Source organism: Squalius cephalus (genome assembly GCF_949319135.1).
Source record: "Squalius cephalus genome assembly, chromosome: 11".
NCBI classification, from domain to species: domain Eukaryota; kingdom Metazoa; phylum Chordata; class Actinopteri; order Cypriniformes; family Leuciscidae; genus Squalius; species Squalius cephalus.
Window position 1 is genome coordinate 37689738 of NC_137132.1, and position 26223 is coordinate 37715960.

General features: G+C 41.5%; 1 protein-coding gene across 1 annotated transcript; it reads left to right on the forward strand.

The window, feature by feature from the left end:
• Positions 1-1227: 1227 nt before the first annotated feature.
• Positions 1228-24306, forward strand: LOC307167877 (uncharacterized protein; the record flags this gene model as incomplete). Its single annotated transcript, XM_079887183.1, has 7 exons — positions 1228-1323; positions 8448-8580; positions 11839-12021; positions 15208-15390; positions 17729-17911; positions 21391-21567; positions 24191-24306. 7 exons carry the CDS (start codon positions 1228-1230, stop codon positions 24304-24306), a joined length of 1071 nt encoding a protein of 356 aa, XP_079743309.1.
• Positions 24307-26223: the final 1917 nt, after the last annotated feature.

A 26223-nucleotide genomic window follows, 5' to 3' on the forward strand; every position in this document is an offset into this window, starting at 1 on the left:
AAACTAAATGATGTGCAGCTGTGGTGGAAGATTAGTGGAAGAAAAAGAAAGACAAAGAAACACGTGACTGATGAAAACAAACTGAAAGTCCATGAAAGTGAAACTAAAGATGAATGAGTCTAGATAACTGTGACAGAACGATGACACAGGGAAGACAGGAGATGAGGGGATGGTGCAATACGGACGACAAGACCCCAGTGGCGATGATGAAGGGTGTCCGATGGCACAGACCCAGAGACAACAGCCCACGGTGGAGACGAGGGAGGGAGGAGCCAAGGTGGAGTAATGGCTGGCGTCAACTAGGGGACGACCGACGGAGGCAGAGCTGATGGATCCCAGGGTGCAGACGGAGAGCTGTTGTAGACGAGCGACATCGCTGGCACAGGAGGCCTTAGGCGATGCCGAGGGGACGATCGTCTGAGGTGGAGTCAGACTGCCCGAGGACTGAGGCGATGCCGGTGTGATGGAGGACCGAGGTATATACGAAGGGAAGGAGGCGCCCGCTGCAGCCGTAGGGGTGGAGCCGTAGCCGGAGCGCAGCACAAGATCCGCAAGTCCGTGGCGGAGATGGTTTGATGACTGACCAAGGGGGAGCCGGTGGGACGAGGGAACCCGGTAGAGTCGAAAGGGCAAGGGTGTCTGCGGAGCCGAAGGTGGGAGGAGCCAAGACGGAGCCGACGGGCAGAGACGGAGCGAGGTGATCTGAGGCCGGAGGCGGAGCCACAGGATCTATCCGCTCAGGTGCTAATGGTGGTTAAAGCAACACTATGGAACTTTTCCTCTGCGGTCGCCCTACAGGTTGGAAGCGGAATTGTCCATTACCGCTGTCGTAAATGATTTAGCCTAGCGCTACTGTCGCACGCACGCTCGCTGTTTATCCAGCACCGGCTTTGGAATAAACAATGTCCACAGACAAGGGAGAGGATGATGCATGATTTTATGAAAGTATGATGTATTGCGACATCAGAAACGAAGAAAAACAAAATTGTAATGCTCAAATTTGTAGTCTCATTAGAACTACAGAAACGCGACCCGATCTGGCAATCTTACATTGTGTGGTTATAGCAGATAAAGGACCGCAAAGCGGAGGCATAAGTGCCTTTCATCCTGTTACGACTTGATGAACCACTGAAACGATTTTGGAAACATTATTTTAAGGTAAAAACTGTTACATAGTGTTGCTTTAAAGGATCTGAGGCTCGACATGACTGTTTGGCATTACAGGAGATGGTGAAGGGCTGCAAACCTCCAGCAGAGGCGGGGCTGGAGGACTGGCTGAGCACTGCGGTGAAGGAGGCAGATGGAGACTTCACGGGGTCGAAGGTAACAATACATTGTTCATGGAGGTGTCTGTGCTGTCTAGAAACAGCGATGAAGGTTCAGGGGAAACAGATAAAAAGTTTGTACAGTCCATAGTGCTGTCAAGAAACAGCGATGATAAAACAGAAATGGGATGGGATAGGGTGGGAGACGATACCTCTGCGCTGAAGTCCATCAGCCAGTCCTCAGTCTCTATTTCCACCAGTATACCTCGGGCTCTGTCTGACACGTCGCGGCGGGTGGTAGCTCTCCGTCTGCGGGGGCTCCGTGGTTTCCTCCGGCTCACGATTCCTCCGTGGCCGATGGAGGTAAAACGGGCTCTGGGTCCGGCTGTGTTCTGGCCCGGGGGTAAACACTCTCCAGACACCGGATGATAGTGAACGGGTGGATTATGGACTCCACTGCTGCTTCAATGTATGTCTAATGAGTGATTATAATCAAGGTATTAATCAATATTTTTCCTTCTAAATATCAAATGAGTTTAATGACTTCTCTTGGCTTGTGAGATTTTACTTTGTTATAGAAGTTACCAGTGTGATTGCTGAAATGTTCTTTTCATGTATTCTCTAATGTCTGTATTAAATATCTGAATGCAGTAACAGTGCTTGCTCATTTAGCCCGGCTTCTAGAAATGAAGTATGGACTTGTTTAAACGTGTCAATACATACATCTGTTTTTCTAGGGTACTCTGACAGCTATGGTCACTGGGGTCATTGGAACCAATAGTTTGAGTGACCATTTCGTAGTTAAAGCTTCACTTTACTGTGACTAAAGTGGCCTCTCCTTGAGAGAAAGAACGTATTATCTTGATGTTTTGAGACGACTCTCCTGTTTATAGTTAGAGCCTGGCCAAATCCAACTTTTGGAAAAGCTGTTTGTTGGTGTGTGTGTTAGTCTTTTTGGTTACAGGTTAAGGAACCACTGGCATTATTGGAGATTTACTGAGTTGTTGTTCTGAACATGTTGGCGCCCAGCAACCCAAATCTGTGACCTGGAAGGTCACGACGTGCCTAACTTCAGGGTCCGAGTGTCAGCTGCCTAATTGATGGAGATATGCTTCGGTCTATCTGAATATGTGTGGAAAATTACTATGTTTATCAATTTCTTAGCCTATCAGAAACTGCAACCTGAAGCAAGGACGTAGCTTAGACCTTGGTGTGGTGTATAACTGCTGTGATCTGTGTAACTTCTGCTGATGAAACTGCAAACTATCTTCAGTAAAACTTTTCTTTAATTTATTATAATACTGACTCCGGGTCTTCATTCATCATATCTGGTTCTGGGTCTTTGACTGTAAATCCCCTTACAATAGCGTCCCTCCAGTTCAGCCCAGAGGTGTCTGGGAGGTCAATGGGGTGATGGTAAATCGCCCCGATCCAGAACAGTGACTTCAGGGTCTCGTCGTCAAAGGGGCTGGTGACGGCAAGACAGAATTTTCCAGTGAAGGTAAAAAATTCCAGGCTCTCACAAGCAATTACAGAAAATCGAGCTGCATAATCTATTTGGTCGGTCGATCACAAGACAGGAACTGACAGAAAGTGTTACAGAGGATGAAACTAAGGTTAACACACACAACACGCAAACATTGAATGGAGGATGGTACACACATTTTACCAGCTAACACACACTTTCTTCCCTCCTTCTCTCTACTTTCAGAGGCAGAAGTCTCCAATCTCCTCCTTTCCAATCGCCCTACCACCTGTCGGCTTGACCCTATTCCCACTTACCTACTTCAAGCCATTTCATCCTCAGTTGTACCCGCACTCACGCACATCATAAACACCTCTCTTCACACTGGTACCTTTCCCACAGCATTTAAGCAGGCTCGTGTAACCCCACTGCTTAAGAAACCCACTTTAAATCCAGCACATCTGGATAATTACAGACCGGTATCTCTCCTTCAATTCTTTGCGAAAACACTTGAACGAGTTGTTTTCAACCAGATCTCTTCCTTCCTTACACAGAACAACCTCTTGGACAACAATCTGTCTGGTTTCAAAAGCGGACACTCAACTGAGACTGCCCTGCTCTCAGTAATTGATCTGAGACTGGCAAGAGCAGCCTCCAAATCCTCAGTTCTCATCCTGCTGGATCTGTCTGCTGCCTTTGACACAGTTAACCACCAGATCCTCCTGTCTATCCTAAAGATGAAGGGGATCTCGGGAACCGCACTCCAATGGTTCAAGTCTTACCTCTCAGGTAGGGCCTTTAGGGTGTCGTGGAGGGGTGAGGTGTCTAAGACCCAACATCTAGCTACTGGAGTGCCTCAGGGCTCAGTGCTGGGACCACTTCTCTTCTCCATCTACATGACATCACTAGGATCTGTGATTCAGAAACATGGCTTTTCCCATCACTGGTACGCTGATGACACACAACTCTACCTCTCATTCCAGCCTGATGATCCGACGGTAGCTGATCGTATCTCAGCCGGCCTGACAGACATTTCTGGCTGGATGAAGGACCACCACCTTCAACTGAACCTTGCGAAGACAGAGCTACTTGTGGTCCAGGCCAACCCAACACTTCATCACAACCTCACCATTCAGCTAGACTCGTCATCCATAACTCCATCAAGGTCAGCCAGGAAGCTTGGAGTTGTAATTGATGATCAATTGAACTTCACAGACCACATTGCTAGCCTGGTCATGTAGATTTGCCTTGTACAACATTAGGAGGATCAGGCCCTTCTTATCAGAACATGCTACAAACAACTCCTTGTCCAAGCGCTAGTTTTATCCAGACTGGACTATTGTAATGCTCTCCTGGCAGGTCTTCCAGCTTGCACGGTCAAACCTCTGCAACTGATCCAGAACGCCGCAGCTAGAGTGGTCTTTAACGAGCCGAAGAGAGCACGTCACTCCTCTCCTCACAAAATTGCACTGGTTGCCAGTTGCCGCTCGCATCAAATTCAAGTCACTGATGTTTGCCTACAGAACAACCACTGGCTCTGCCCCCTTTTTCTTAAACTCATTACTTCAGACTTATGTGCCATCCAGAAACTTGCGCTCTGCAAGCGAACAACGTCTTGTGGTGCCATCTCAAAGAGGCACAAAATCTCTTTCTCTGACCTTTACCTTGACTGTTCCCTGCTGGAGGAATGATCTAACTCAACCAGAGCTGCTGAGTCCATAGCCACTTTCAAGAAACGGCTGAAGACGCATCTTTTTCGACAGCACTTGATCCAGTAATACTAACACTTTCTCTTCTATTCTATTCTATTCTATTCTATTCTATTCTATTCTGTTCTGTTCTGTTCTATAATAATAATAATAAATACAAAAAAAATAACATTTACTGCGTTAGATTAAACTGAGAAGGGTCATAGCACTTGCATATTGTTGTCCTACTGTTAGTTTAAGCCGCTGAGAGGCGCTGTTGTGTCCGCTAGGATAAAGCCGAAACGCAGCACAACGGCGACTGACCCGAGAGTCGCTTGGGAGGACCACACAACAGGTACCGAGTAAATACCACTGATCTATAGAATGACATTATATAGATCAGTGGTTAATACACACCGGAACTGACACATAATTAATCCGACATAAATGGACTTGTATGTAGCACAGCATATATCAGCAGAACTGTGCTTGTAATTTACTTTACCCATTTACTGTCAGGAGAAACTTATATTTGAAACTTGGCTAGATATGAAGAATGTTTTTTACATTATAGAGAATATGGTGCTCTAGAAAACATCATTGTTACATTGTCCCGGCTGCATACGACCAGCGGCCCAGTGCGCTTTTTACCATCTGTTTACCACAGTATTTACTTCAAAGCAGTCTATGATCACAGCAACTCTACATCCAAATGCTTGCCTGAATGCCATTGGCATTGTGGCTTGAAGTACATGTCACTCTGGCCACTCAATTAAAAACTTCAATCTCTCATGAAGAATGCCAATTAACTTGTGCCAAATTCTAGAAACTGTGGAGCAAGAGACATTGAACCTGAAAGCCAAATCTTTCAGAGGAAGGTTTAGTCTCAACCTCAACAAAACTAAAATGACGTGTTCAAATTGAGAAAGCACAGACAAATGGCCACAGGTGTTATAAGGTTGACAAACCTGCATTAAAATAAGAAGTTGGGGAGTCCAGTGTAAAACTTTGTCTTGTCTTCATTCTTCTGAAAAGACTCTTGGCTAAGCTGTGTGTCCAGTGCTTTATTCCTAAGATCGCCCAGCTCTGATGTGGTTTGCTTCAGAACATCTTCCATCCTCTCAGTGTCATCCATGGTTAGGTCCGTCTGGCATCCGGCATCTGCACACAATATATAGCAGTAGGGAGAGGGATTCGTTATTCACATCACTCTCCAAATTATTAATGATGTGAATTGTTTAGTTGCTTAGTTGTCCACATTCTTATAAAGCGCCAAAGTTATTTGCATTCATATTTTGATACAGTTGTTTAACCAGGGTAGTTCGTAGAGAATTTAGTAATGTATTGTGCAAGCCTATTCAAAGTTTTCAATTCAATTCAATCTAGCTTTATTGGCATGAACATAAAACAACATTTTCCGATTTGGCTCCTCCCGACCGCAGACGTAGGTTTGCAAGCCATTTTTTCCGGGGGTTTTCGGTCAATTTCTTGCATTTTCCCCCCTTATGAACAACAACTTTTGGTACACGATAAAAACTCCTCGTGGTTTCTTGGTTTGATCGATTTGAGGAACCATAAACAACGCAAAACATAGGCATTTTAGGAAGCACTATAAAATGTAGCAAATCACTTCCTGCCCTCCATCTGCATTTCCTTTTTTATTTTATTCTTTTTTAATTTTTTAATTGCAGACAGAACAAGTAACAAACATAGCATAGCATACAATATTACAAAACAACGAGTGACATTAATTGGTAGCAGGGGATCCAAAAATAATATCAAAATATTTTAAACACGTTAATGACTTTTTGTTTTTTTACAATTTCAGTGAAGACATGAAACAATCAAATTCTAATTTAAACACCTTGAATATTGGGGATGAATTTAAATATTTTTGTTTATGAATATTAAATTTTGCCAACAGTATAAATAAATTAACAATGTATTCAAGACCTTTGTTAACTTTGTTTTCATAATACACAATAATATCTTTTAATGTAAAATAATATTTAATCTTTGCTAAATTAAAGATAAATTCTGCAAATTCCTTCCAGAAATTTTGGATAATTTTGCATTCGAAAAACAAATGCGTCAACACCTCTTTCCCACTTTTACAAAAAGAACATAAATCGTCAATATCAGAGTATCTTGCAATTAATGATTTAAAACAGGGTAAATGGTATGCAACATTTTAAAATGTATTTCTTTGGGTTTATTATTAATGCAATATTTAAAGGGGATTAACCAAGCATTCTTCCAATTAATATTATCAATAATAGAGTAAAAAAAAAAAAAAAAAAAACAATCCTCTAGGTGCTATTTTATTTTGTATTTGAAATATTGTATAAATAATATGTTTATTATTGCATTTTTTTATCAGTCAATTCAATGCTGTTTAATATTAATTTAGGATTTGTCATTAATGTGGAGTTATATTGAATATGACTTTTGATAAGATGAATCAGAGTAGGGGAAATAGCTTTAATGACAGAATTAAATTCCTTAAAATGCACAGGGAAACTATGGATTCGCATGAATTGTTCGTATAATACAATATTTCCATATTTATCAAACATATTCATAACATGATTAATATCCCTGTTAAACCAATTCCTTAAATATATTGGCATTATTCCAAATAAAGGAAGTGTGAGGAGAGAAATTGTGTGAGTAGCAAATTTTCCAGGCTAAAAGAACTTGCAAGTGGAATGTGGACAATTTAAAAGGGAGTTTAGAAATATTAAAGTCACATTACAGAAATACTAGACCACCTATTTGGTGAAAGATACGATGTGGGATATGGTTCCTATATGGAAGCTTGTTTCCGCCACAGAATAAAACATTTTAAAAGATAATTGCGACTTTTTATCTCACAATTGCGAGTTTACATCTCGCAATTCTGACTTTATTTCTAAGAATTGCGAGATATAAAGTCAGAATTGCGTGAAATAGGGTAGACTGAGTACAGTTGAGACACTTTTTGCGTTTTGATTTTTCACACAAAAATAGATACTGAAAAGAAGTGAGTTTTCACATGACATGCCACATGACATTTAATTAGCTTATAGACTAAGATATTATCAATCAATAATACCCACAAGTAGTTTATATTTTCCACAATTAGCTTATAAAAAATGCCAGTTTTTAGGGCACAGAATAACGTTTGTGGTGATACCAGTTACATTTAACAGTCGGGATAGCTATTCATTGTGGAGAGTGCATGGTGAAGTGAATTTCCTACTTTAGAAAAAAAACTTCCCGATATTTTCGGATCGGAGATGCGTCCACTGTTCAAATTTCCCACGAACAAAGAGGACACTAATACGCATGTGCACAGCAAAAATATTTAAGGTGTCTCAACTGTACACAGTCTACCCTAAAGTCGCAATTGCGTGAAATAAAGTCAGAATTCTGTTCTATAGAATTCTATATTACGCAATTCTGACTTTATAACACATAATTGCGAGTTTATATCTAGCAATTCTGACATTCTCAGAATTGTTAGATAGGCTATAAACTCACAATTGTGAGATATATTGATATATCGCAATCGTGAGAAAAAAAAAGTCATAATTGTGAGCTAAAAAGTCGCAATTATTATTTATTTATTTATTATTCAGTGGCGGAAACAAGCTTCCATGGTTCCAGAGAGAGTGACCACTGATCATCTTCTCCATCTGACTTTCGCGCCATGGCAACGTGGTGACGTGACGTCATATGTAAACAAGCTACTGTGCAGCGATTATCAGACTGGACGAAAGTGTTACAAACGCAGTCTACAGCTTTAAAGAACAGCCAAACAGTGTCTACACAGCCGGTCGAGATTCAGAATCTGACAGAATACGGTGTCATTTAATATATATAACGTTACAATATAAATTGAGTTACTTTGACGGAATCTTCAGCTCAGGTGATCATAACAGTAGTTCAGTAACGAGTCACTAGCGGACGAAGTGTACAAACGCAGTCTGCAACAGCCAGAGACAGTGTCAATCTGATATCATCATTTCTGCAAACTTCCCACTGGAGCTGGAGAGCTTGTCCGAGGACGCTCGGCCGCTGAGAGGCGCTGTTGAGTCCGCGGGGAGAAAGCCGAACAGCAGCGCGACTGACCCGAGAGCATGCCCGAGAGTCGCTTGGGACTGGGAGGACCACACAACAGGTACTGAGTTAAAACACACCACAACTGACACATAATCAGGCCAGTGCGCTTTTTTACCATCTGTTTACCACAGTTTTTGCAGTAAAACCATAGTAACTAACACAATGAACCATGGTTTTACTAACAATCATGGTTTATAATTGTAGTAAAACCGTATCTACAAATTTAACCATGGTTTCAAAATGTATGGTTACTGGGTGATTCTCCAACTATGGTACTTTTTCTGTCCTCGACAGATATTTAAAAACTAAAAAACATTTTCACTTTTTTTTTTTTTCACACTTACTACATGTGTAGGGGAACCTATATATAAAAAAATCATTGTTCAATTCTGTTGTTTTATATAAAATAGGAGGCATTTTATATGCGTTTTTTACTATTATACCACTGTCCCTAGGCCAGACTTTGGGTCTTCAACCTTATCTCACTTAAAATCTAATACTGATATAATTTTAAATTCAAACAGAAAGTATGCATTATAACCCAATTCATTCAAATCTAATATTTTTTTTTTATATTTCTTTTCAATTTGACATATTTTAAACATGTTGAACACTTGTCCCTTGGGTTCACTGTCATTTCCACACCTCTGCATTAAATGCAATCCCAGGCTCAGTGTTCTAGATTTGTATACACAGTAACCATAGTAACTGACACTCCAGAGGGAACCACATGACTGAATGAAAGAATGGTCCCAGCAGAGGTTAATAAATTCGAGATATATCAAGGTAAATATGAGAAATACTGCGAGTATGTTTATTGTATGTCATTTCTGAACCGCTCATAATTCATTCCGACGGAAACATTTCTGGATTTTTACAATTTCATCAGGTGATATTTGAGATTATTTAATGCTAACTCTAAAACTAACACTAACAGGCTAGTCAAACATGAGATATTAGAGGGAAAGGGGGAAAATGTCATTTCCACAACCGTCTTTTCCACATCTGTCTCCATGGAAGTGATAAAGACAGGTTGGCTTGGCAAGGACATTGTCTGTGCCTTAAAGCAAAGTAGTTTGCCTATAGTACTAAAAATATAGTGTAAACACATAAACTTTACATATAATGTCATAGAGAATGTTTTAAATTGAGATATTTTATTGTTTACAACTAAATCTGACATAGTCTCTCTGTTGTTCTTTAAGATGGCACCCAAAACAAGTCCAGACTATTCAGGGAAAGACTAAAATCTGATCCAATTAAATATGCTGAGTTCCTAAGGAAAGACAGAGATCATTTATAATTCTACTACAGGTTTTATATCTGAAATGTTATTTTCACCATAACCCGCCTTTCCCTTGTCATTTCCACAACCACAAATATTTTTTGGTAAAACATAAAAAAAACTAAAGTTAAGGTGATGATGGTGGTGGTGTTGATTATTTAGCAGTTAAGGGTAAAGTATATGTATATGAGTTGAAAAATATCAGATTTGAAAATGTCAGAAATATGAATGAAAGGTTTCAGTGGCTTAGTGTTCAGCGTTCAGCGTTTTTTGGGTGTTAACTTTGTAAAATCTTAACAGTTGCATTTCAGAGAAATAAATCAATTTACAATTTGGAAAGATGCAAGTGTGATGTGTATATCACAATATATTTATATCTACAAATATTTCAACATTTTTGGTTGAAAACACGTTTTTGTTCGGTTGTGGAAATGACAATTTATTTTGCGATGTCTGGAAAAAATGTAAAAAAAATACATATTATTTCATAAAAATCAGCACAGCCAACTTCAGGGCAGGTATCTAGGCATACTGGGGAAACAAATTATGCCAGTAATATTTTCTGAAAATGTCCAGGTCCAAAAAGTACCATAGTTGGAGAATCACCCTACTATGGTTATGAATACCTTAGATTCCTTTTACTGTAGGTTTTACTGCAATATATAGCTATAGTTGAACCATGGTTTGAACAAACAATAACATGGATACAGTTTTACCATAGTAAAACCATAGATACATAGGCTATCGTTTCAAAGCAGCTTTACAGAAAATGCATGTATCACAAACAAATCGCAAAATATCCTTTAATCTGCCAGGAATAACTGTGACTCAAAGAGAATACAAGTCAGGACTTTAAAGTCATGTTCAGTTAAATAGACAAAATGATGCCTATTACCACCCTGATTCATGGCCATTTCAGCCTGATGTTTCTGGTGTTAGTCTTCATTTTTCCTTCTCTACTCCTGTTGGCTCCTCAAATATGCAGTAAAAAAAACAAACACACATTTTTAAACACACACAAAAAAACTTATTAATGTAGTGAAGTCTGATATTTGAGAAACATCACTAACTTGGTACATTTTTTTAAAACATTTTTACTATACAGTTACTGTAAATGTGTCTTATGGTGTGACATAACAAAAAACTAAGAACATTTTCAATAAATACGTGACAAGCTTTGTTGTCGTCCTTTCATCCTGTCAGATGAGTGATGATTATATCTCCCTTATTGCAATACTCAACTGTTCTTTAAGATATTTTGAGATAAAAACACTTCTTCTTTTATGCCAGGACCCTCCAAGATGGAGCAAACACCGGACACAAATCCTGTGGATCATGAGACGATGATGTGCCTGCCAGGACAGGTCTGTGAAGATCTGTGTGTGCCTGGTCCATCCAAGATTAAGGAAACACAGCATGCAGATCCTGTCGGTCCTGTGCCAGAGCCCTGCAGTTGTGATCTGGATGACAGTGAGTCATTATTACCTTTGTTTCATGATATTTCTGCCAGCTGTTATTTTCTACTTTTCTACTAGGCTATAATTCTGATCCTCTGACATCACGTAAAGAGACTTCTTGTAGCTGATTTGCAGAAGATCAGAAATCAAAAGATTGAAGTCTTTTAAGATGGATATTTTATTTTTATTTTATATATTTCTGTGCTATATTTTATTTTTTACATTTGGTTATGTTTAGATATTTGTATATTTACAGTGGGCATAATTGGTCGGGGAAAAAGACATGCGTATGTTCATGCACCACGAGTCTGAGTCAATTTACTCTTCATGTTCAGTAAAGTGTGTTTTAGTATTATTTTAAGTGATGTTTAAACAGCTATTAAAGATCATTCTCTGGTTTCTCCGGCTCTCTGCACTGGCGTCTGCACAAACTCGCTAGATCGGAAATCCAACATGGTGGCCATATGCAACTAGCTCATTTCTCTAGTGTTCTTGGAACATGAACTAGTGAATCATTGAGCTGTAATCTGTGCTAATAAAACAGATGTTTCTAATCAATATTTGTTGTTTGCAGAAAAACTGGCAAAAGTGAAGAACATCTTCAGGAGAGAATTGAAGGCTGTGAAACAGTCCATCCAAACCCTCAAAACCAAAGTGTGTGCTCTTGTGGCTGAGCAGGAATCACAGGTTCATCCAGACACATCCAGCGTAGAGCCGCCAGCTGGCACAGATGCGCTCGAGTCCGAGCCGACAGATGGTGAGTCTTCAGTTATTACCACCCTGATTCATGGCCATTTCAGCCTGATGTTTCTGGTGTTAGTCTTCATTTTTCCTTCTCTACTCCTGTTGGCTCCTCAAATATGTAGTAAAAAAAAATTTTTAAACACCATAAAAAATAAAAATAAAACATATTTATGTAGTGAAGTCTGATGTTTGAGAAACATCACTAACTTTCTCATTCAATTCAATCAGCACGGCCATAGACGCACAAATGGGTCCAAATGCATTTGCAAATAAATTTTCACAACATGGCGCAGGACGTGAAAATGATAACTGCGTCAGGCTGAAACTAGCAAAAAACACTCGCGCTGTGTTGCGCCGAGTGTATGATAGGGCCCTTGAGCTTAAGCTAATCTTAGACTAAAATTCATGTTTGAGCTGTTTTAACTGAAAGCATATCTTAAAATATTTCAGTGGCATTTTTTGGTCTCAAGATACGCACCAGTAAAGCTACTTAAATGTCCTAATTGAACTAAGGCCTAATCCTGGCTTAAACTAAGCCCTGTCTGTGAAACCGGGCCAATGATTACAATATAAGGAAAATATCTGACAGTTTTGTATATGTCCATCTATAGTTGTCTCTAGGCATCACGGTGGCTGCGTGGCGTGGCGTGTCTGTTGCGTGTCAGCTGCGTGGCGTTTTCTGTCTTTGCACACAGAAACGTGTCTGACGCGACGCTGCTGCTGCAAGGTGACATATGATAAGCCTCTTTGGTGATATATTCGACTTATGGGGAGAGAGTTGTGGAAGGCCTATACTTCATGTTAAACAAATATATAGCAGCAAAGACAACGTCGGCAGTGTTGACGGCAAAATAGGCTACAGAATATTGACAGGTGCAATGTTTGAAAATCGATAATATTTTTTAATTACATTTATATCTGCATTTATGTCAAAACCTAGAGAATTTCAAGCATCAAAATGTCATTTATTAATATGTATTCGTGTCAAAATTACATAAAAACAAATTTTCCTACTCTATTTTGCTGCTTCCAAATCTTCAGTCCTCATTCTCCTGAATCTGTCTGCTGCCTTCGACACTGTGAATCATCAGATCCTTATGTCCAGCATCTCAGCATTGGGCATCACAGGAACTCCTCTCCACTGGTTTGAGTCCTATCTCACAGGTAGGTCCTTCAGGGTCGCATGGAGAGGCGAGGTATCCAGATCACATCAACTGACCACAGGGGTTCCTCAGGGTTCAGTGCTGGGACCGCTCCTCTTCTCCATCTACACCACATCACTGGGACACATCATCCAGGCACATGGCTTCTCCTACCACTGCTATGCTGATGACACACAGCTCTTCCTCTCGTTTCAACCAGATGATCCCACAGTAGCTGCACGGATCTCAAGCTGTCTGGCGGACATCTCCACATGGATGAAGGAACATCACCTGCAGCTCAACCTGGCAAAGACTGAGCTTCTCGTCCTCCCTGCCAATCCATCTCTACAACACGACTTCACTATCCAGCTAGAATCATCATCAATCACCCCATCAAGGTCGGTCAGAAACCTTGGAGTAACGTTTGATGACCAGCTGACCTTCACAGATCACATTTCAAAGACAGCTCGATCATGCTGGTTTGCACTGCACAACATCAGGAAGATCAGGCCTTTCCTAACTGAGCATGCAACACAACTTCTCGTCCAGGCCCTGGTCATTTCTAGGCTTGACTACTGTAATGCTCTTCTGGCCGGACTTCCAGCATGTGCAACCAAACCCCTACAGTTGATCCAGAATGCTGCAGCTCGTCTTGTCTTCAACGAGCCCAAGAGGGCACACGTCACTCCACTGTTCATCTCTCTGCACTGGCTACCTCTCGCTGCTCGTATCAAGTTCAAGGCATTGACGCTTGCTTACAGATCTATCACAGGCTCAGCTCCCTCCTACTTTCACTCACTCCTACGAGTCTACATCCCTACCAGACGCCTACGATCGGTCAACGAGCGACGCCTCGTGGTTCCATCACAGAAAGCCACAAAATCACTTTCCAGAACATTCTCATTCACAGTTCCCTGCTGGTGGAACGCTCTCCCCACCCTCATCCGGAACGCAGAATCCCTGACAACATTCAAAAGACAGCTGAAAACCAATCTATTCCGTGAGCACTTAACCTCTTAAAAAAAAAAATATATATATATATATATTCCTTTCCCTTTGAAACATCACTTATCAGGCTTATGCTACTCTGAATAATGCCTGAACTTCGTATTTTGAGCACTCCTTGTGTTGTTGTTGTTTTTGCCTCTTCATGATGACTCGCTTAATTTAGTCCTAATTTGTAAGTCGCTTTGGATAAAAGCGTCTGCTAAATGACTAAATGTAAATGTAAATGTAAATGTTTTGCAGTTCTATTTCTAGCATGCACGCATTTTCCGCGCGTCTCTCGGTACAGATCCACTTTTGCGACACGACTGTCACGTGGTGTCGTGACGCCTACCCTCATTTGTACGTTGATGGGCGTTTACCGCTATGGCGTGGTTTTGACCGAGCGGGAAATGTTGCGTATTAGAACAGAGGGCCTGCGAGAGACTTCCCCCCCGTCTCCATATGCTCTACTTTTTTTATTTATTTATTTATTTATTTATTTATTTATTTTTTGTCTCTCAAGTGTACAGAGTGGCGTGATGCCTATTACTTTATGGTGTAAAGTGTATAGAGTGGGTGATTCCAATTATTTTCCAGTGTAAAGAGTGGCATGATGCAAATCACTTTTCAGTGTATACAGGAGTGTGAGGTCAATTACTTGAGTGTATATGTGTATCTTTCTTCTCTGTTTATGTATTGTGTTTGTTTTATATGTGTGGCGATGCAGTGGTTGTATTTGTGAGCCTAAAACAAATTTCCCATTGGGACAATAAAGTATACCATACCATACCATACTTCTATTGGATAACCGCGTCGCGTTCAACGGAATTCATTTGCATAAAGATGGGCATCGGCCAGCTTTTTGACACGCAGCATTTTTCCAAATGAAGCGCCGCCTTCCCGGGATGCTTTGCGGGCGCGTCAAAGTCTAGAGAAATGGACTAGATCGGAAATCCAACATGGCGGCCGACCCATTTCTCTAGTGTTCTTGGAACATGAACTAGTGAATCATTGAGCTGTAATCTGTGCTAATAAAACAGATGTTTCTAATCAATATTTGTTGTTTGCAGAAAAACTGGCAAAAGTGAAGAACATCTTCAGGAGAGAATTGAAGGCTGTGAAACAGTCCATCCAAACCCTCAAAACCAAAGTGTGTGCTCTTGTGGCTGAGCAGGAATCACAGGTTCATCCAGACACATCCAGCGTAGAGCCGCCAGCCGGCACAGATGCGCTCGAGTCTGAGCCGACAGACGGTGAGTCTCCAGCTATTACCACCCTGATTTATGGCCATTTCAGCCTGATGTTTCTGGTGTTAGTCTTCATTTTTCCTTCTCTACTCCTGTTGGCTCCTCAAATATGTAGTAATTTTTTTTTAAACACCATAAAAAAAACAACACAAAAATAAAACATATTTATGTAGTGAAGTCTGATGTTTTAGAAACATCACTAACTTTCTGAATTCAATTCAATCAGCACGGCCATAGACACAGAAATGGGTCCAACATGGCAAAATGGCGCAGGACGTGAAAATGATAACTGCGTCGGGCTGAAACTAGCAAAAAACACTCGCGCCACGCCTGTCGCTGTGTTGCGCCGGGTGTATGACAGGGCCCTTGAGCTTAAAGGGGCTATGTGTAGGTTTTTACTTAAAAAAATCTTTAAGATAGAGTTTTCATTTGTATATCTATGAGCCAACCATGATGTAATAAAAAGAATGACACCTTGACTGTCCACCACGGTTGCCTCTATCAGCCTGTAGGCTCAATTGTGTGTGGAGGAGTCGGGCCCGAATCAGCGCGAAAATTCACAAAATGTGACGTAATGTGCGTTCTCGTCTACTTGGGCTTACATCCGTACGGCACGGCAGCCATTATTAGTAAGCAGCGGCAATCGGTAGTGTTTTCAAATGGTGTTTTCTTACCTCAAACATTATGCTGGTGAATCTCGATGAGCCGTCAGTGGTTGCTGCGGCAACCCTGGTTGATGTGGTCGTGCTCGTACGAGCGTGTGCGCACCGAGAACGAGCATGAGACTGCCTGCAGTTCCTCTAACGGCCACTGGTGTCAGTAACTGTTAGAAATTTCAGAACCTACGCAATGCTCCTTTAAGCTAATCTTAGACTAAAATTCATGTTTGAGCTGTTTTAACTGAAAGCATATCTTAAAATATTTCAGTGCCTTTTTTTGGTCTCAAGATACACACCAGTAATGTTTTTAAAGCACGTTTAAAAAAAGCTACTTAAATGTCCTAATTGAACTAAGGCCTAATCCTGGCTTAAACTAAGTCCTGTCTGTGAAACCGGGCCAATGATTACAATATAAGGAAAATATCTGACAGTTTTGTATATGTCCATCTATAGTTGTCTCTAGGCATCACGGTGGCTGCGTGGCGTGGCGTGTCTGTTGCGTGTCAGCTGCGTGGCGTTTTCTGTCTTTGCACACAGAAACGTGTCTGACGCGACGCTGCTGCTGCAAGGTGACATATGATAAGCCTCTTTGGTGATATATTCGACTTATGGGGAGAGAGTTGTGGAAGGCCTATACTTCATGTTAAACATAAATATATAGCAGCAAAGACAACGTCGGCAGTGTTGACGGCAAAATAGGCTACAGAATATTGACAGGTGCAATGTTTGAAAATCGATAATATTTTTTAATTACATTTATATCTGCATTTATGTCAAAACCTAGAGAATTTCAAGCATCAAAATGTCATTTATTAATATGTATTCGTGTCAAAATTACATAAAAACAAATTTTCCTACTCTATTTTGCAGTTCTATTTCTAGCATGCACGCGTTTTCCGCGCGTCTCTCGGTACAGATCCACTTTTGCGACACGACTGTCACGTGGTGTCGTGACGCCTACCCTCATTTGTACGTTGATGGGCGTTTACCGCTATGGGCGTGGTTTTGACCGAGCGGGAAATGTTGCGTATTAGAACAGAGGACCTGCGAGAGACTTCCCCCCCGTCTCCATATGCTCTACTTTTTTTTTTTTTTTTTTTTTTTTTTTTTTTAATTATTATTTTTTTTTGTCTCTCAAGTGTACAGAGTGGCGTGATGCCTATTACTTTATGGTGTAAAGTTTATAGAGTGGGTGATGCCATTTATTTTCCAGTGTATAGAGTGGAGTGATGCAATCACTTTTCAGTGTATACAGGAGTGTGAGGTCAATTACTTGAGTGTATATGTGTATCTTTCTTCTCTGTTTATGTATTGTGTTTGTTTTATATGTGTGGCGATGCAGTGGTTGTATTTGTGAGCCTAAAACAAATTTCCCATTGGGACAATAAAGTATACCATACCATACCATACTTCTATTGGATAACCGCGTCGCGTTCAACGGAATTCATTTGCATAAAGATGGGCATCGGCCAGCTTTTTGACACGCAGCATTTTTCCAAATGAAGCGCCGCCTTCCCGGGATGCTTTGCGGGCGCGTCAAAGTCTAGAGAAATGGACTAGATCGGAAATCCAACATGGCGGCCGACCCATTTCTCTAGTGTTCTTGGAACATGAACTAGTGAATCATTGAGCTGTAATCTGTGCTAATAAAACAGATGTTTCTAATCAATATTTGTTGTTTGCAGAAAAACTGGCAAAAGTGAAGAACATCTTCAGGAGAGAATTGAAGGCTGTGAAACAGTCCATCCAAACCCTCAAAACCAAAGTGTGTGCTCTTGTGGCTGAGCAGGAATCACAGGTTCATCCAGACACATCCAGCGTAGAGCCGCCAGCCGGCACAGATGCGCTCGAGTCTGAGCCGACAGACGGTGAGTCTCCAGCTATTACCACCCTGATTTATGGCCATTTCAGCCTGATGTTTCTGGTGTTAGTCTTCATTTTTCCTTCTCTACTCCTGTTGGCTCCTCAAATATGTAGTAAATTTTTTTTTAAACACCATAAAAAAAATAAAAAAATAAATAAAACATATTTATGTAGTGAAGTCTGATGTTTGAGAAACATCACTAACTTTCTGAATTCAATTCAATCAGCACGGCCATAGACGCACAAATGGGTCCAAATGCATTTGCTATTTAAACAATATTGGAAATCGATAATATTTTTTAATTACATTTATATCTGCATTTATGTCAAAACCTAGAGAATTTCAAGCATCAAAATGTCATTTATTAATATGTATTCGTGTCAAAATTACATAAAAACAAATTTTCCTACTCTATTTTGCAGTTCTATTTCTAGCATGCACGCGTTTTCCGCGCGTCTCTCGGTACAGATCCACTTTTGCGACTCGACTGTCACGTGGTGTCGTGACGCCTACCCTCATTTGTACGTTGATGGGCGTTTACCGCTATGGCGTGGTTTTGACCGAGCGGGAAATGTTGCGTATTAGAACAGAGGACCTGCGAGAGACTTCCCCCCCGTCTCCATATGCTCTACTTTTATTGGATAACCGCGTCGCGTTCAACGGAATTCATTTGCATAAAGATGGGCATCGGCCAGCTTTTTGACACGCAGCATTTTTCCAAACTAGTGCAAAGTGCCCGTGCAAAATCAGTTTTTGTGTGTGTTTTTAGTAATTGTTGGTTTGGTGTGTTTGAGTGCTCATTGTTACAATTACACAGCAAAAGTTCAGTGACATTTTTATTTGTGCATGGTAGAAAGCACACAGTGAACTCTGAGAAAACGCGATGTTTGTTTGTTCACTAACAAACAGTTTGTGAATAGGCAACTACAAATGATGCCCGTGAAAGAGACTGTGAACGCATTGAATAGGATATGTTTAGTTGGTGAATAGCATAGGCTACTATTACACAGTAGTGATAACGTTCAGCGCATCAGAATGAAATATAATATTCAGAAGTAATCAGCATAGCTGACTAACAGATTCAGTTAACATCCACAAATTAATAAGCGCTTCAATTCAGGGAGCAGTGCAAAGTGCCCGTGCAAAATCAGTTTTTGTGTGTGTTTTTAGTAATTGTTGGTTTGGTGTGTTTGAGTGCTCACTGTTACAATTACACAGCAAAAGTTCAGTGACATTTTTATTTGTGCATGGTAGAAAGCAAATACTGATACTGACATAATGACATAATGACAAACAATAAATGTGGAACACTGAACTACACGATTCAGGGAGCAGGCTACACAGTGAACTCAGAGAAAACGCTACTTAAGCTCCGCTGCTTTCTTCCACCCTCTCTGTGAGGGTCAAAAGCCAGAGTGTGCTTTTTTTTACCGATATATATTTACCGATATTTTTTGCATTTCTAATCCAAACAATGTCAAACTTGGCACTGCACTTACTCATGCCCGTAGCGAGATACCTGTCAAGTTTGAAATCCATAGGAATAACGGTTCGAGAGATATGCGAATAACACACACACACACACACACACAGACACAGACAGAAAGACGTTCCCGTAATTTATAGATAGATATAATATACAGAAGTAAACGGCGTAGGTGACTTACAGATTTCAGGGAGCAGGCTACACAGTGAACTCTGAAAAAATGCTACGCTTGAGCAAACAATTTGTGAACAGGTTACTACAAATGATGGCCGTGAATAAAATATAATATTCAGAAGTAAACAGTGTAGCTGACTGAGTGTTTATGTCAGAATGTTTATTTTTAAACCACAGCCTTCTAAGTGCTTCTTTTACTGGTATATTTAACAATATCTTTAGCATTTCTCATCCAAACAACGTCAAACTTGGCACTGCACTTACTCGTGCCCGTGGCAAGACACCTGTCGAGTCCAAGACACCTATTACACAGTAGCGATAACGTTAAGCGCACCAGAATGAAATATAATATTCAGAAGTAAACAGCATAGCTGACTTACAGATTCAGTTAACATCCACAAATGAATAAGCGTGTCGATTCAGGGAGCAGTGGAGCAGTGCAAAATGCCCGTGCAAAATCAGTTTTTGTGTGTGTTTTTACTAATTGTTGGTTTGGTGTGTTTGAGTGCTCACTGTTACAATTACACAGCAAAAGTTCAGTGATATTTTTATTTGTGCATGGTAGAAAGCACACAGTGAACCCCGAGAAAACGCTATGCTTGAGCAAACAGTTTGTGAATAGGCAACTACAAATGATGCCCGTGAAAGAGACTGTGAACGCATTGAATAGGATATGTTTAGTTGGTGAATAGCATTGGCTACTATTACACAGCAGCGATAACGTTAAGCGCACCAGAATGAAATATAATATTCAGAAGTAATCAGCATAGCTGACTTACAGATTCAGTTTACATCCACAAATTAATAAGCGCGTCGCGATTCAGGGAGCAGTGCAAAGTGCCCGTGCAAAATCAGTTTTTGTGAGCTGATCGCCGTCAAAAAAGTTCAGGAAATATTTCTTAGTGATGTCTGATTTCAACAGTTTTAATATGATAGCATTTTGAAGAAAAAAGTGTAATGAATTTATTGCATTTTTGGGGAAAAATAATCAGTTTTTATAATAAATCTTTGAAAATCCAAATCTGGATTTTAATTTTTTATGATATTATAACCTAAAGATGCTATGTGAAAGTTTGAAACAGAAAATAGTGGTTTTCATCTTGCCACTTTCTTGGTAAAGAAAACACATTTTTACTCAAATTAATCAAAATGGATTTATCACGTTCTGGAACCAAACTATAATATTCAGAAGTAAACAGTGTAGTTGACAGATTGTCAGAATGTTTATTTTTAAACCACAACCTTCTTGGGGCTTCTTTGACCGATACAACCCTCTAGTGTCAGAATGTTTATTTTTAAACCACAACCTTATAAAAATGATATATTTAACAATATCTTTTGCATTTCTCATCCAAACAACGTCAAACTTGGCACTGCACTTACTCATGCCCGTAGCAAGACACCTGTCAAGTTTGAAATCCATCGGACTAACGGTAACAGACACACACACACAGACAGACGGACACACAGACACACACACACAGACAGACGGACACACAGACACACACACACACACAGACAGACGGACACACAGACACACACACACAGACAGACGGACACACAGACACACACACACAGACAGACGGACACACAGACAGACACACAGACAGACAGACGTTCCTGTAATTTATAGATAGATGAAGCGCCGCCTTCCCGGGATGCTTTGCGGGCGCGTCAAAGTCTAGAGAAATGGACTAGATCGGAAATCCAACATGGCGGCCGACCCATTTCTCTAGTGTTCTTGGAACATGAACTAGTGAATCATTGAGCTGTAATCTGTGCTAATAAAACAGATGTTTCTAATCAATATTTGTTGTTTGCAGAAAAACTGGCAAAAGTGAAGAACATCTTCAGGAGAGAATTGAAGGCTGTGAAACAGTCCATCCAAACCCTCAAAACCAAAGTGTGTGCTCTTGTGGCTGAGCAGGAATCACAGGTTCATCCAGACAGCGTAGAGCCGCCAGCTGGCACAGATGCGCTCGAGTCTGAGCCGACAGATGGTGAGTCTTCAGTTATTACCACCCTGATTCATGGCCATTTCAGCCTGGGGCCGGTTTCACAAAGCTTTTTTAGACCGTTCTGTAGTCTTAGACAAGTCTAAAATGTGCTCATAGACTAGTCTAATGCAAGTTAGTCTGTTTCACAAAAATAAAGACTGGCTTAATTTAGACCCAAAAAATTAGACACCTTACCCCCAGGCTAACTTAGGTCTAAGACTCTATGTTACCTTGGCAACCAGCAGTAACAATCAGTTACATTACAAACAGCCAAAAGAAAAGGGAAAATGGCTCATAATTTAAACATTTCTTCTTGTTACTACATTCTCTGCTAAATTTCCCAAGTAAAATGTCCTTGTAACTGTTATACTCCTCCAACAAACACATATTTTCTGCTGGGGTAAACTGCACTGAGCGGTTGAATGTGCTTACTCGATTCGCCATGTTTTTTGTTTTGAAAAGTGTCTTATTTTACCCAGAATGCATTGCAGTGTAGTCCTACTTAAGATAGTCAGAGTCTTAAGTGCTTTGTGCAACGGTCTGATTTAGATGTCTATCTGAAGTCTGACTATCTACTATATCTAAGCCATAGTCAAAGTCTATCTTTGTGAAACCGGCCCCTGATGTTTCTGGTGTTAGTCTTCATTTTTCCTTCTCTACTCCTGTTGGCTCCTCAAATATGCAGTAAAAAAAAAAAATTTAAACACCATTTAAAAAAAACAACAACAACAACAACATATATTTATGTAGTGAAGTCTGATGTTTTAGAAACATCACTAACTTTCTGAATTCAATTCAATCAGCACACCCATAGACACAGAAATGGGTCCAAATGCATTTGCTATTTAAACAACATGGCGCAGGACGTGAAAATGATAACTGCGTCGGGCTGAAACTAGCAAAAAATACTCGCGCCGCGCTGCGCCTGGCGCTGTGTTGCGCCGAGTGTATGATAGGGCCCTTGAGCTTAAGCTAATCTTAGACTAAAATTCATGTTTGAGCTGTTTTAACTGAAAGCATATCTTAAAATATTTCAGTGGCATTTTTTTGTCTCAAAATACGCACCAGTAAAGCTACTTAAATGTCCTAATTGAACTAAGGCCTAATCCTGGCTTAAACTAAGTCCTGTCTGTGAAACCGGGCCAATGATTACAATATAAGGAAAATATCTGGCAGTTTTGTATAAGTCCATCTATAGTTGTCTCTAGGCATCACGGTATCAACGGACAGGGAACTCCATTGATTTTATTTGTTTGCCTTATGCATCAGATCAAGTCGCATTTAATTCTCTGCATTTGCATATTCAATTATTTATACTTCTATATTTTGGAGCAAGTAACCCCACTCCTACCCTAAATCTACCCACTTCTCAACAATATAAATCGCGCAACAGGCAAATAAAAATACAGTCACAGGTATTTATTGCAAAAACTGACCAAAAACACTAAATTTAAACATGCATGCATTTAAATGTCATTTACTCATGGAATAGTAATGTAGATCTTAGTATTATTTTAAGTGATGTATCATTTTCTTTAAACAACTATTAAAGATCATTCTCTGGTTTCTCCGGCTCTCTGCACTGGCGTCTGCACAAACTCGCTAGATCGAAAATCCAACATGGTGGCCATATGCAACTAGCTCATTTCTCTAGTGTTCATGGAACATGAACTAGTGAATCATTGAGTTGTAATCTTTGCTAATAAAACAGATGTTTCTAATCAATATTTGTTGTTTGCAGAAAAACAGGCAAAAGGGAGGAACATCTTCAGGAAAGAATTGAAGGCTGTGAAACAGTCCATCCAAACCCTCAAAACATCTTGGTTACGTATGTAACCCTCGTTCCCTGAAGGAGGGAATGGAGACGTAGTCGACTGATCGGGATCACGCTTAGGGAGCCTGTCATCATTGGCGTGTGAGATTTGCATCCACGCTCGCCCTGCAGCGCGGGTATAAATACGGAAGTGGATGCACGCACCACTTGTCTTTCTCTTCGGAGCCGATCGGTCTTCATGACGGTGTCTCTGAAGAGTGTTGATTCATTCGACGAGTGAGTGTGTCGGTGCTTCTTCTGGAAGTCTCTCCCGGTGCTGGTGGTTCTGCAGCGTGAGTGCAACAGGTCGCAAGCCTTCTGAGCTCTCAACTGCTGTCAGCAGCACTCCTGTTTGTGTTTGGGGATCTCTTATTCCGGTGTGGAGATGGATTCGGTCCAACACATCGCCTGAGAAGAGCATGCTTTGGTCGGTGTCATCAAGAAGTGAGAAAGGGTCCCACTGAAACCTTTCAGAGGCTCCTGTGGTGTATGGCAGACGCAGCCAGTTGCACCTCACTGCAGTACACGAGATCCAGGGGGTGGAGATGCGTAGGTTTAGGGGTGGGTTTAGGGATTAGGGGGTGGAGATGGGTAGGTTTAGGGGTGGGTTTAGGGATCAGGGGGTGGAGATGGGTAGGTTTAGGGGTGGGTTTAGGGATTAGGGGGTGGAGATGGGTAGGTTTAGGGGTGGGTTTAGGGATCAGGGGGTGGAGATTGGTAGGTTTAGGTATATGTAAGGTGGGAGGAGTTGGATCTGGATCCAACTCCTCCCCCTGGATTTCGTGTTCTGCAATGAGGACCATCTCGACGCAGCCGCAATAGAACGGCTTCCTCCACGTGAAGACCGCTTCAGCACTGGCTTCATGGCCGAGTCCCGAGGTGGCCGTGGACGAGCGGCTGAGAGGCCACGTACAACGGGCATGCAGTAACGGGGGTCTGGGCGGGCCTCCGACTGCATTGGCATCAACTGCCTCGAGTTGCTAGCATTACACCTTGCTTTGAGATGCCGCAAAATGCCGCTGCTCAGCAAGCATGTACAGGTCTGTACAGACAACATTGCGACCGTTGCGCTACGCTTCCCTTGCATGTCGCAACTCGCCCGCCACCTCCTCCTATGAAGTCAGAGGCTTCTGAGGCCGCTTCATCCCCTTTAGGTTCCGGTCTGCTAAATCGTGCCACCGACGAGGCTTAAAGTGGATGAAGCAACCTCAGAAGCTTCTTACTCCATAGGAGGAGGTGGCGGGCGAGTTGCGACATGTGAGGGAAGCGTAGCGCAATGGTCGCAATGTTGTTAGCGGCCCCTAAGTTAATAACTATTGATCGTTTAACTTTTAACTATTGAACGTTTAACTATCAAACTAACTTTAGCTGGACAATAACTGTATTCTAGAGCTGCTATAAAGCCAAAACAATCTCTGTTACTTTAATTTCCTATTATCAATGTAAAGCCGCTTTGGAACAATCTACATTGTTAAAAGCGCTATATAAATGAAGAAGATGACTTGACTTGACTGAGCAGCGGCATTTTGCGGCATCTCAAAGCAGTTGATGCCAATGCAGTCGGAGGCCCGCCCAGACTCCCGTTACTGCATGCCCGTTGTACGTGGCCCCTCAGCCGGTGTTGGTGGACAATTGTTCTCGGGGCGGCTGGTCCAGAGAAACAAAAGGTCTGATCACGGGCTGAGGGTTTGGCAGCAGGCCAGGGTGATTGTCTCTCGGAGCGTGCCACTCGGCCACGGCCACCTCGGGACTCGGCCATGAAGCCAGTGCTGAAGAGGTCTTCATGTGGAGGAAGCCGTTCTATTGCGGCTGCGTCTGCCATACGCCCCAGGAGCCTCTGAAAGGTTTCAGTGGGACCCTTTCTCACTTCTTAACGGCACCGACCAAAGCATGCTCTTCTCAGGAGATGTGTTGGACCGAATCCATCTCCATACCGGAATAAGAGATCCCCAAACACAAACAGGAGTGCTGTTAACAGCAGTTAAGAGCTCAGAAGGCTTGCGACCACCGCTGCACTTACGCTGCAGAACCACCAGCACCGGGAGAGACTTCCAGAAGAAGCACCGGCACACTCACTCGTCGAATGAATCGACACTCTTCAGAGGCACCGTCATGAAGACCGATCGGCTCCAAAGAGTAAGACAAGTGGTGCGTGCATCCACTTCCGTATTTATACCCGCGCTGCAGGGCGGAGCGTGGATGCAAAGGTCGCACGCCAATGTGTGCATTGGCTCGTTTTATCAATACTCGAAGATGACAGACTCCCTAAGCGTGAGCAGGAATCACAGGTTCATCCAGACACATCCAGCGTAGAGCCGCCAGCTGGCACAGATGCGCTCGAGTCTGAGCCGACAGATGGTGAGTCTTCAGTTATTACCACCCTGATTTATGGCCATTTCAGCCTGGGGCCGGTTTCACAAAGCTTTTTTAGACCGGTCTGTAGTCTTAGACAAGTCTAAAATGTGCTCATAGACTAGTCTAATGCAAGTTAGACTGTTTCACAAAAATAAAGACTGGCTTAATTTAGACCTAAAAAATTAGACACCTTACCCCCAGGCTAACTTAGGTCTAAGACTCTATGTTACCTTGGCAACCAGCAGTAACAATCAGTTACATTACAAACAGCCAAAAGAAAAGGGAAAATGGCTCATAATTTAAACATTTCTTCTTGTTACTACATTCTCTGCTAAATTTCCCAAGTAAAATGTCCTTGTAACTGTTATACTCCTCCAACAAACACATATTTTCTGCTGGGGTAAACTGCACTGAGCGGTTGAATGTGCTTACTCGATTCGCCATGTTTTTTGTTTTGAAAAGTGTCTTATTTTACCCAGAATGCATTGCAG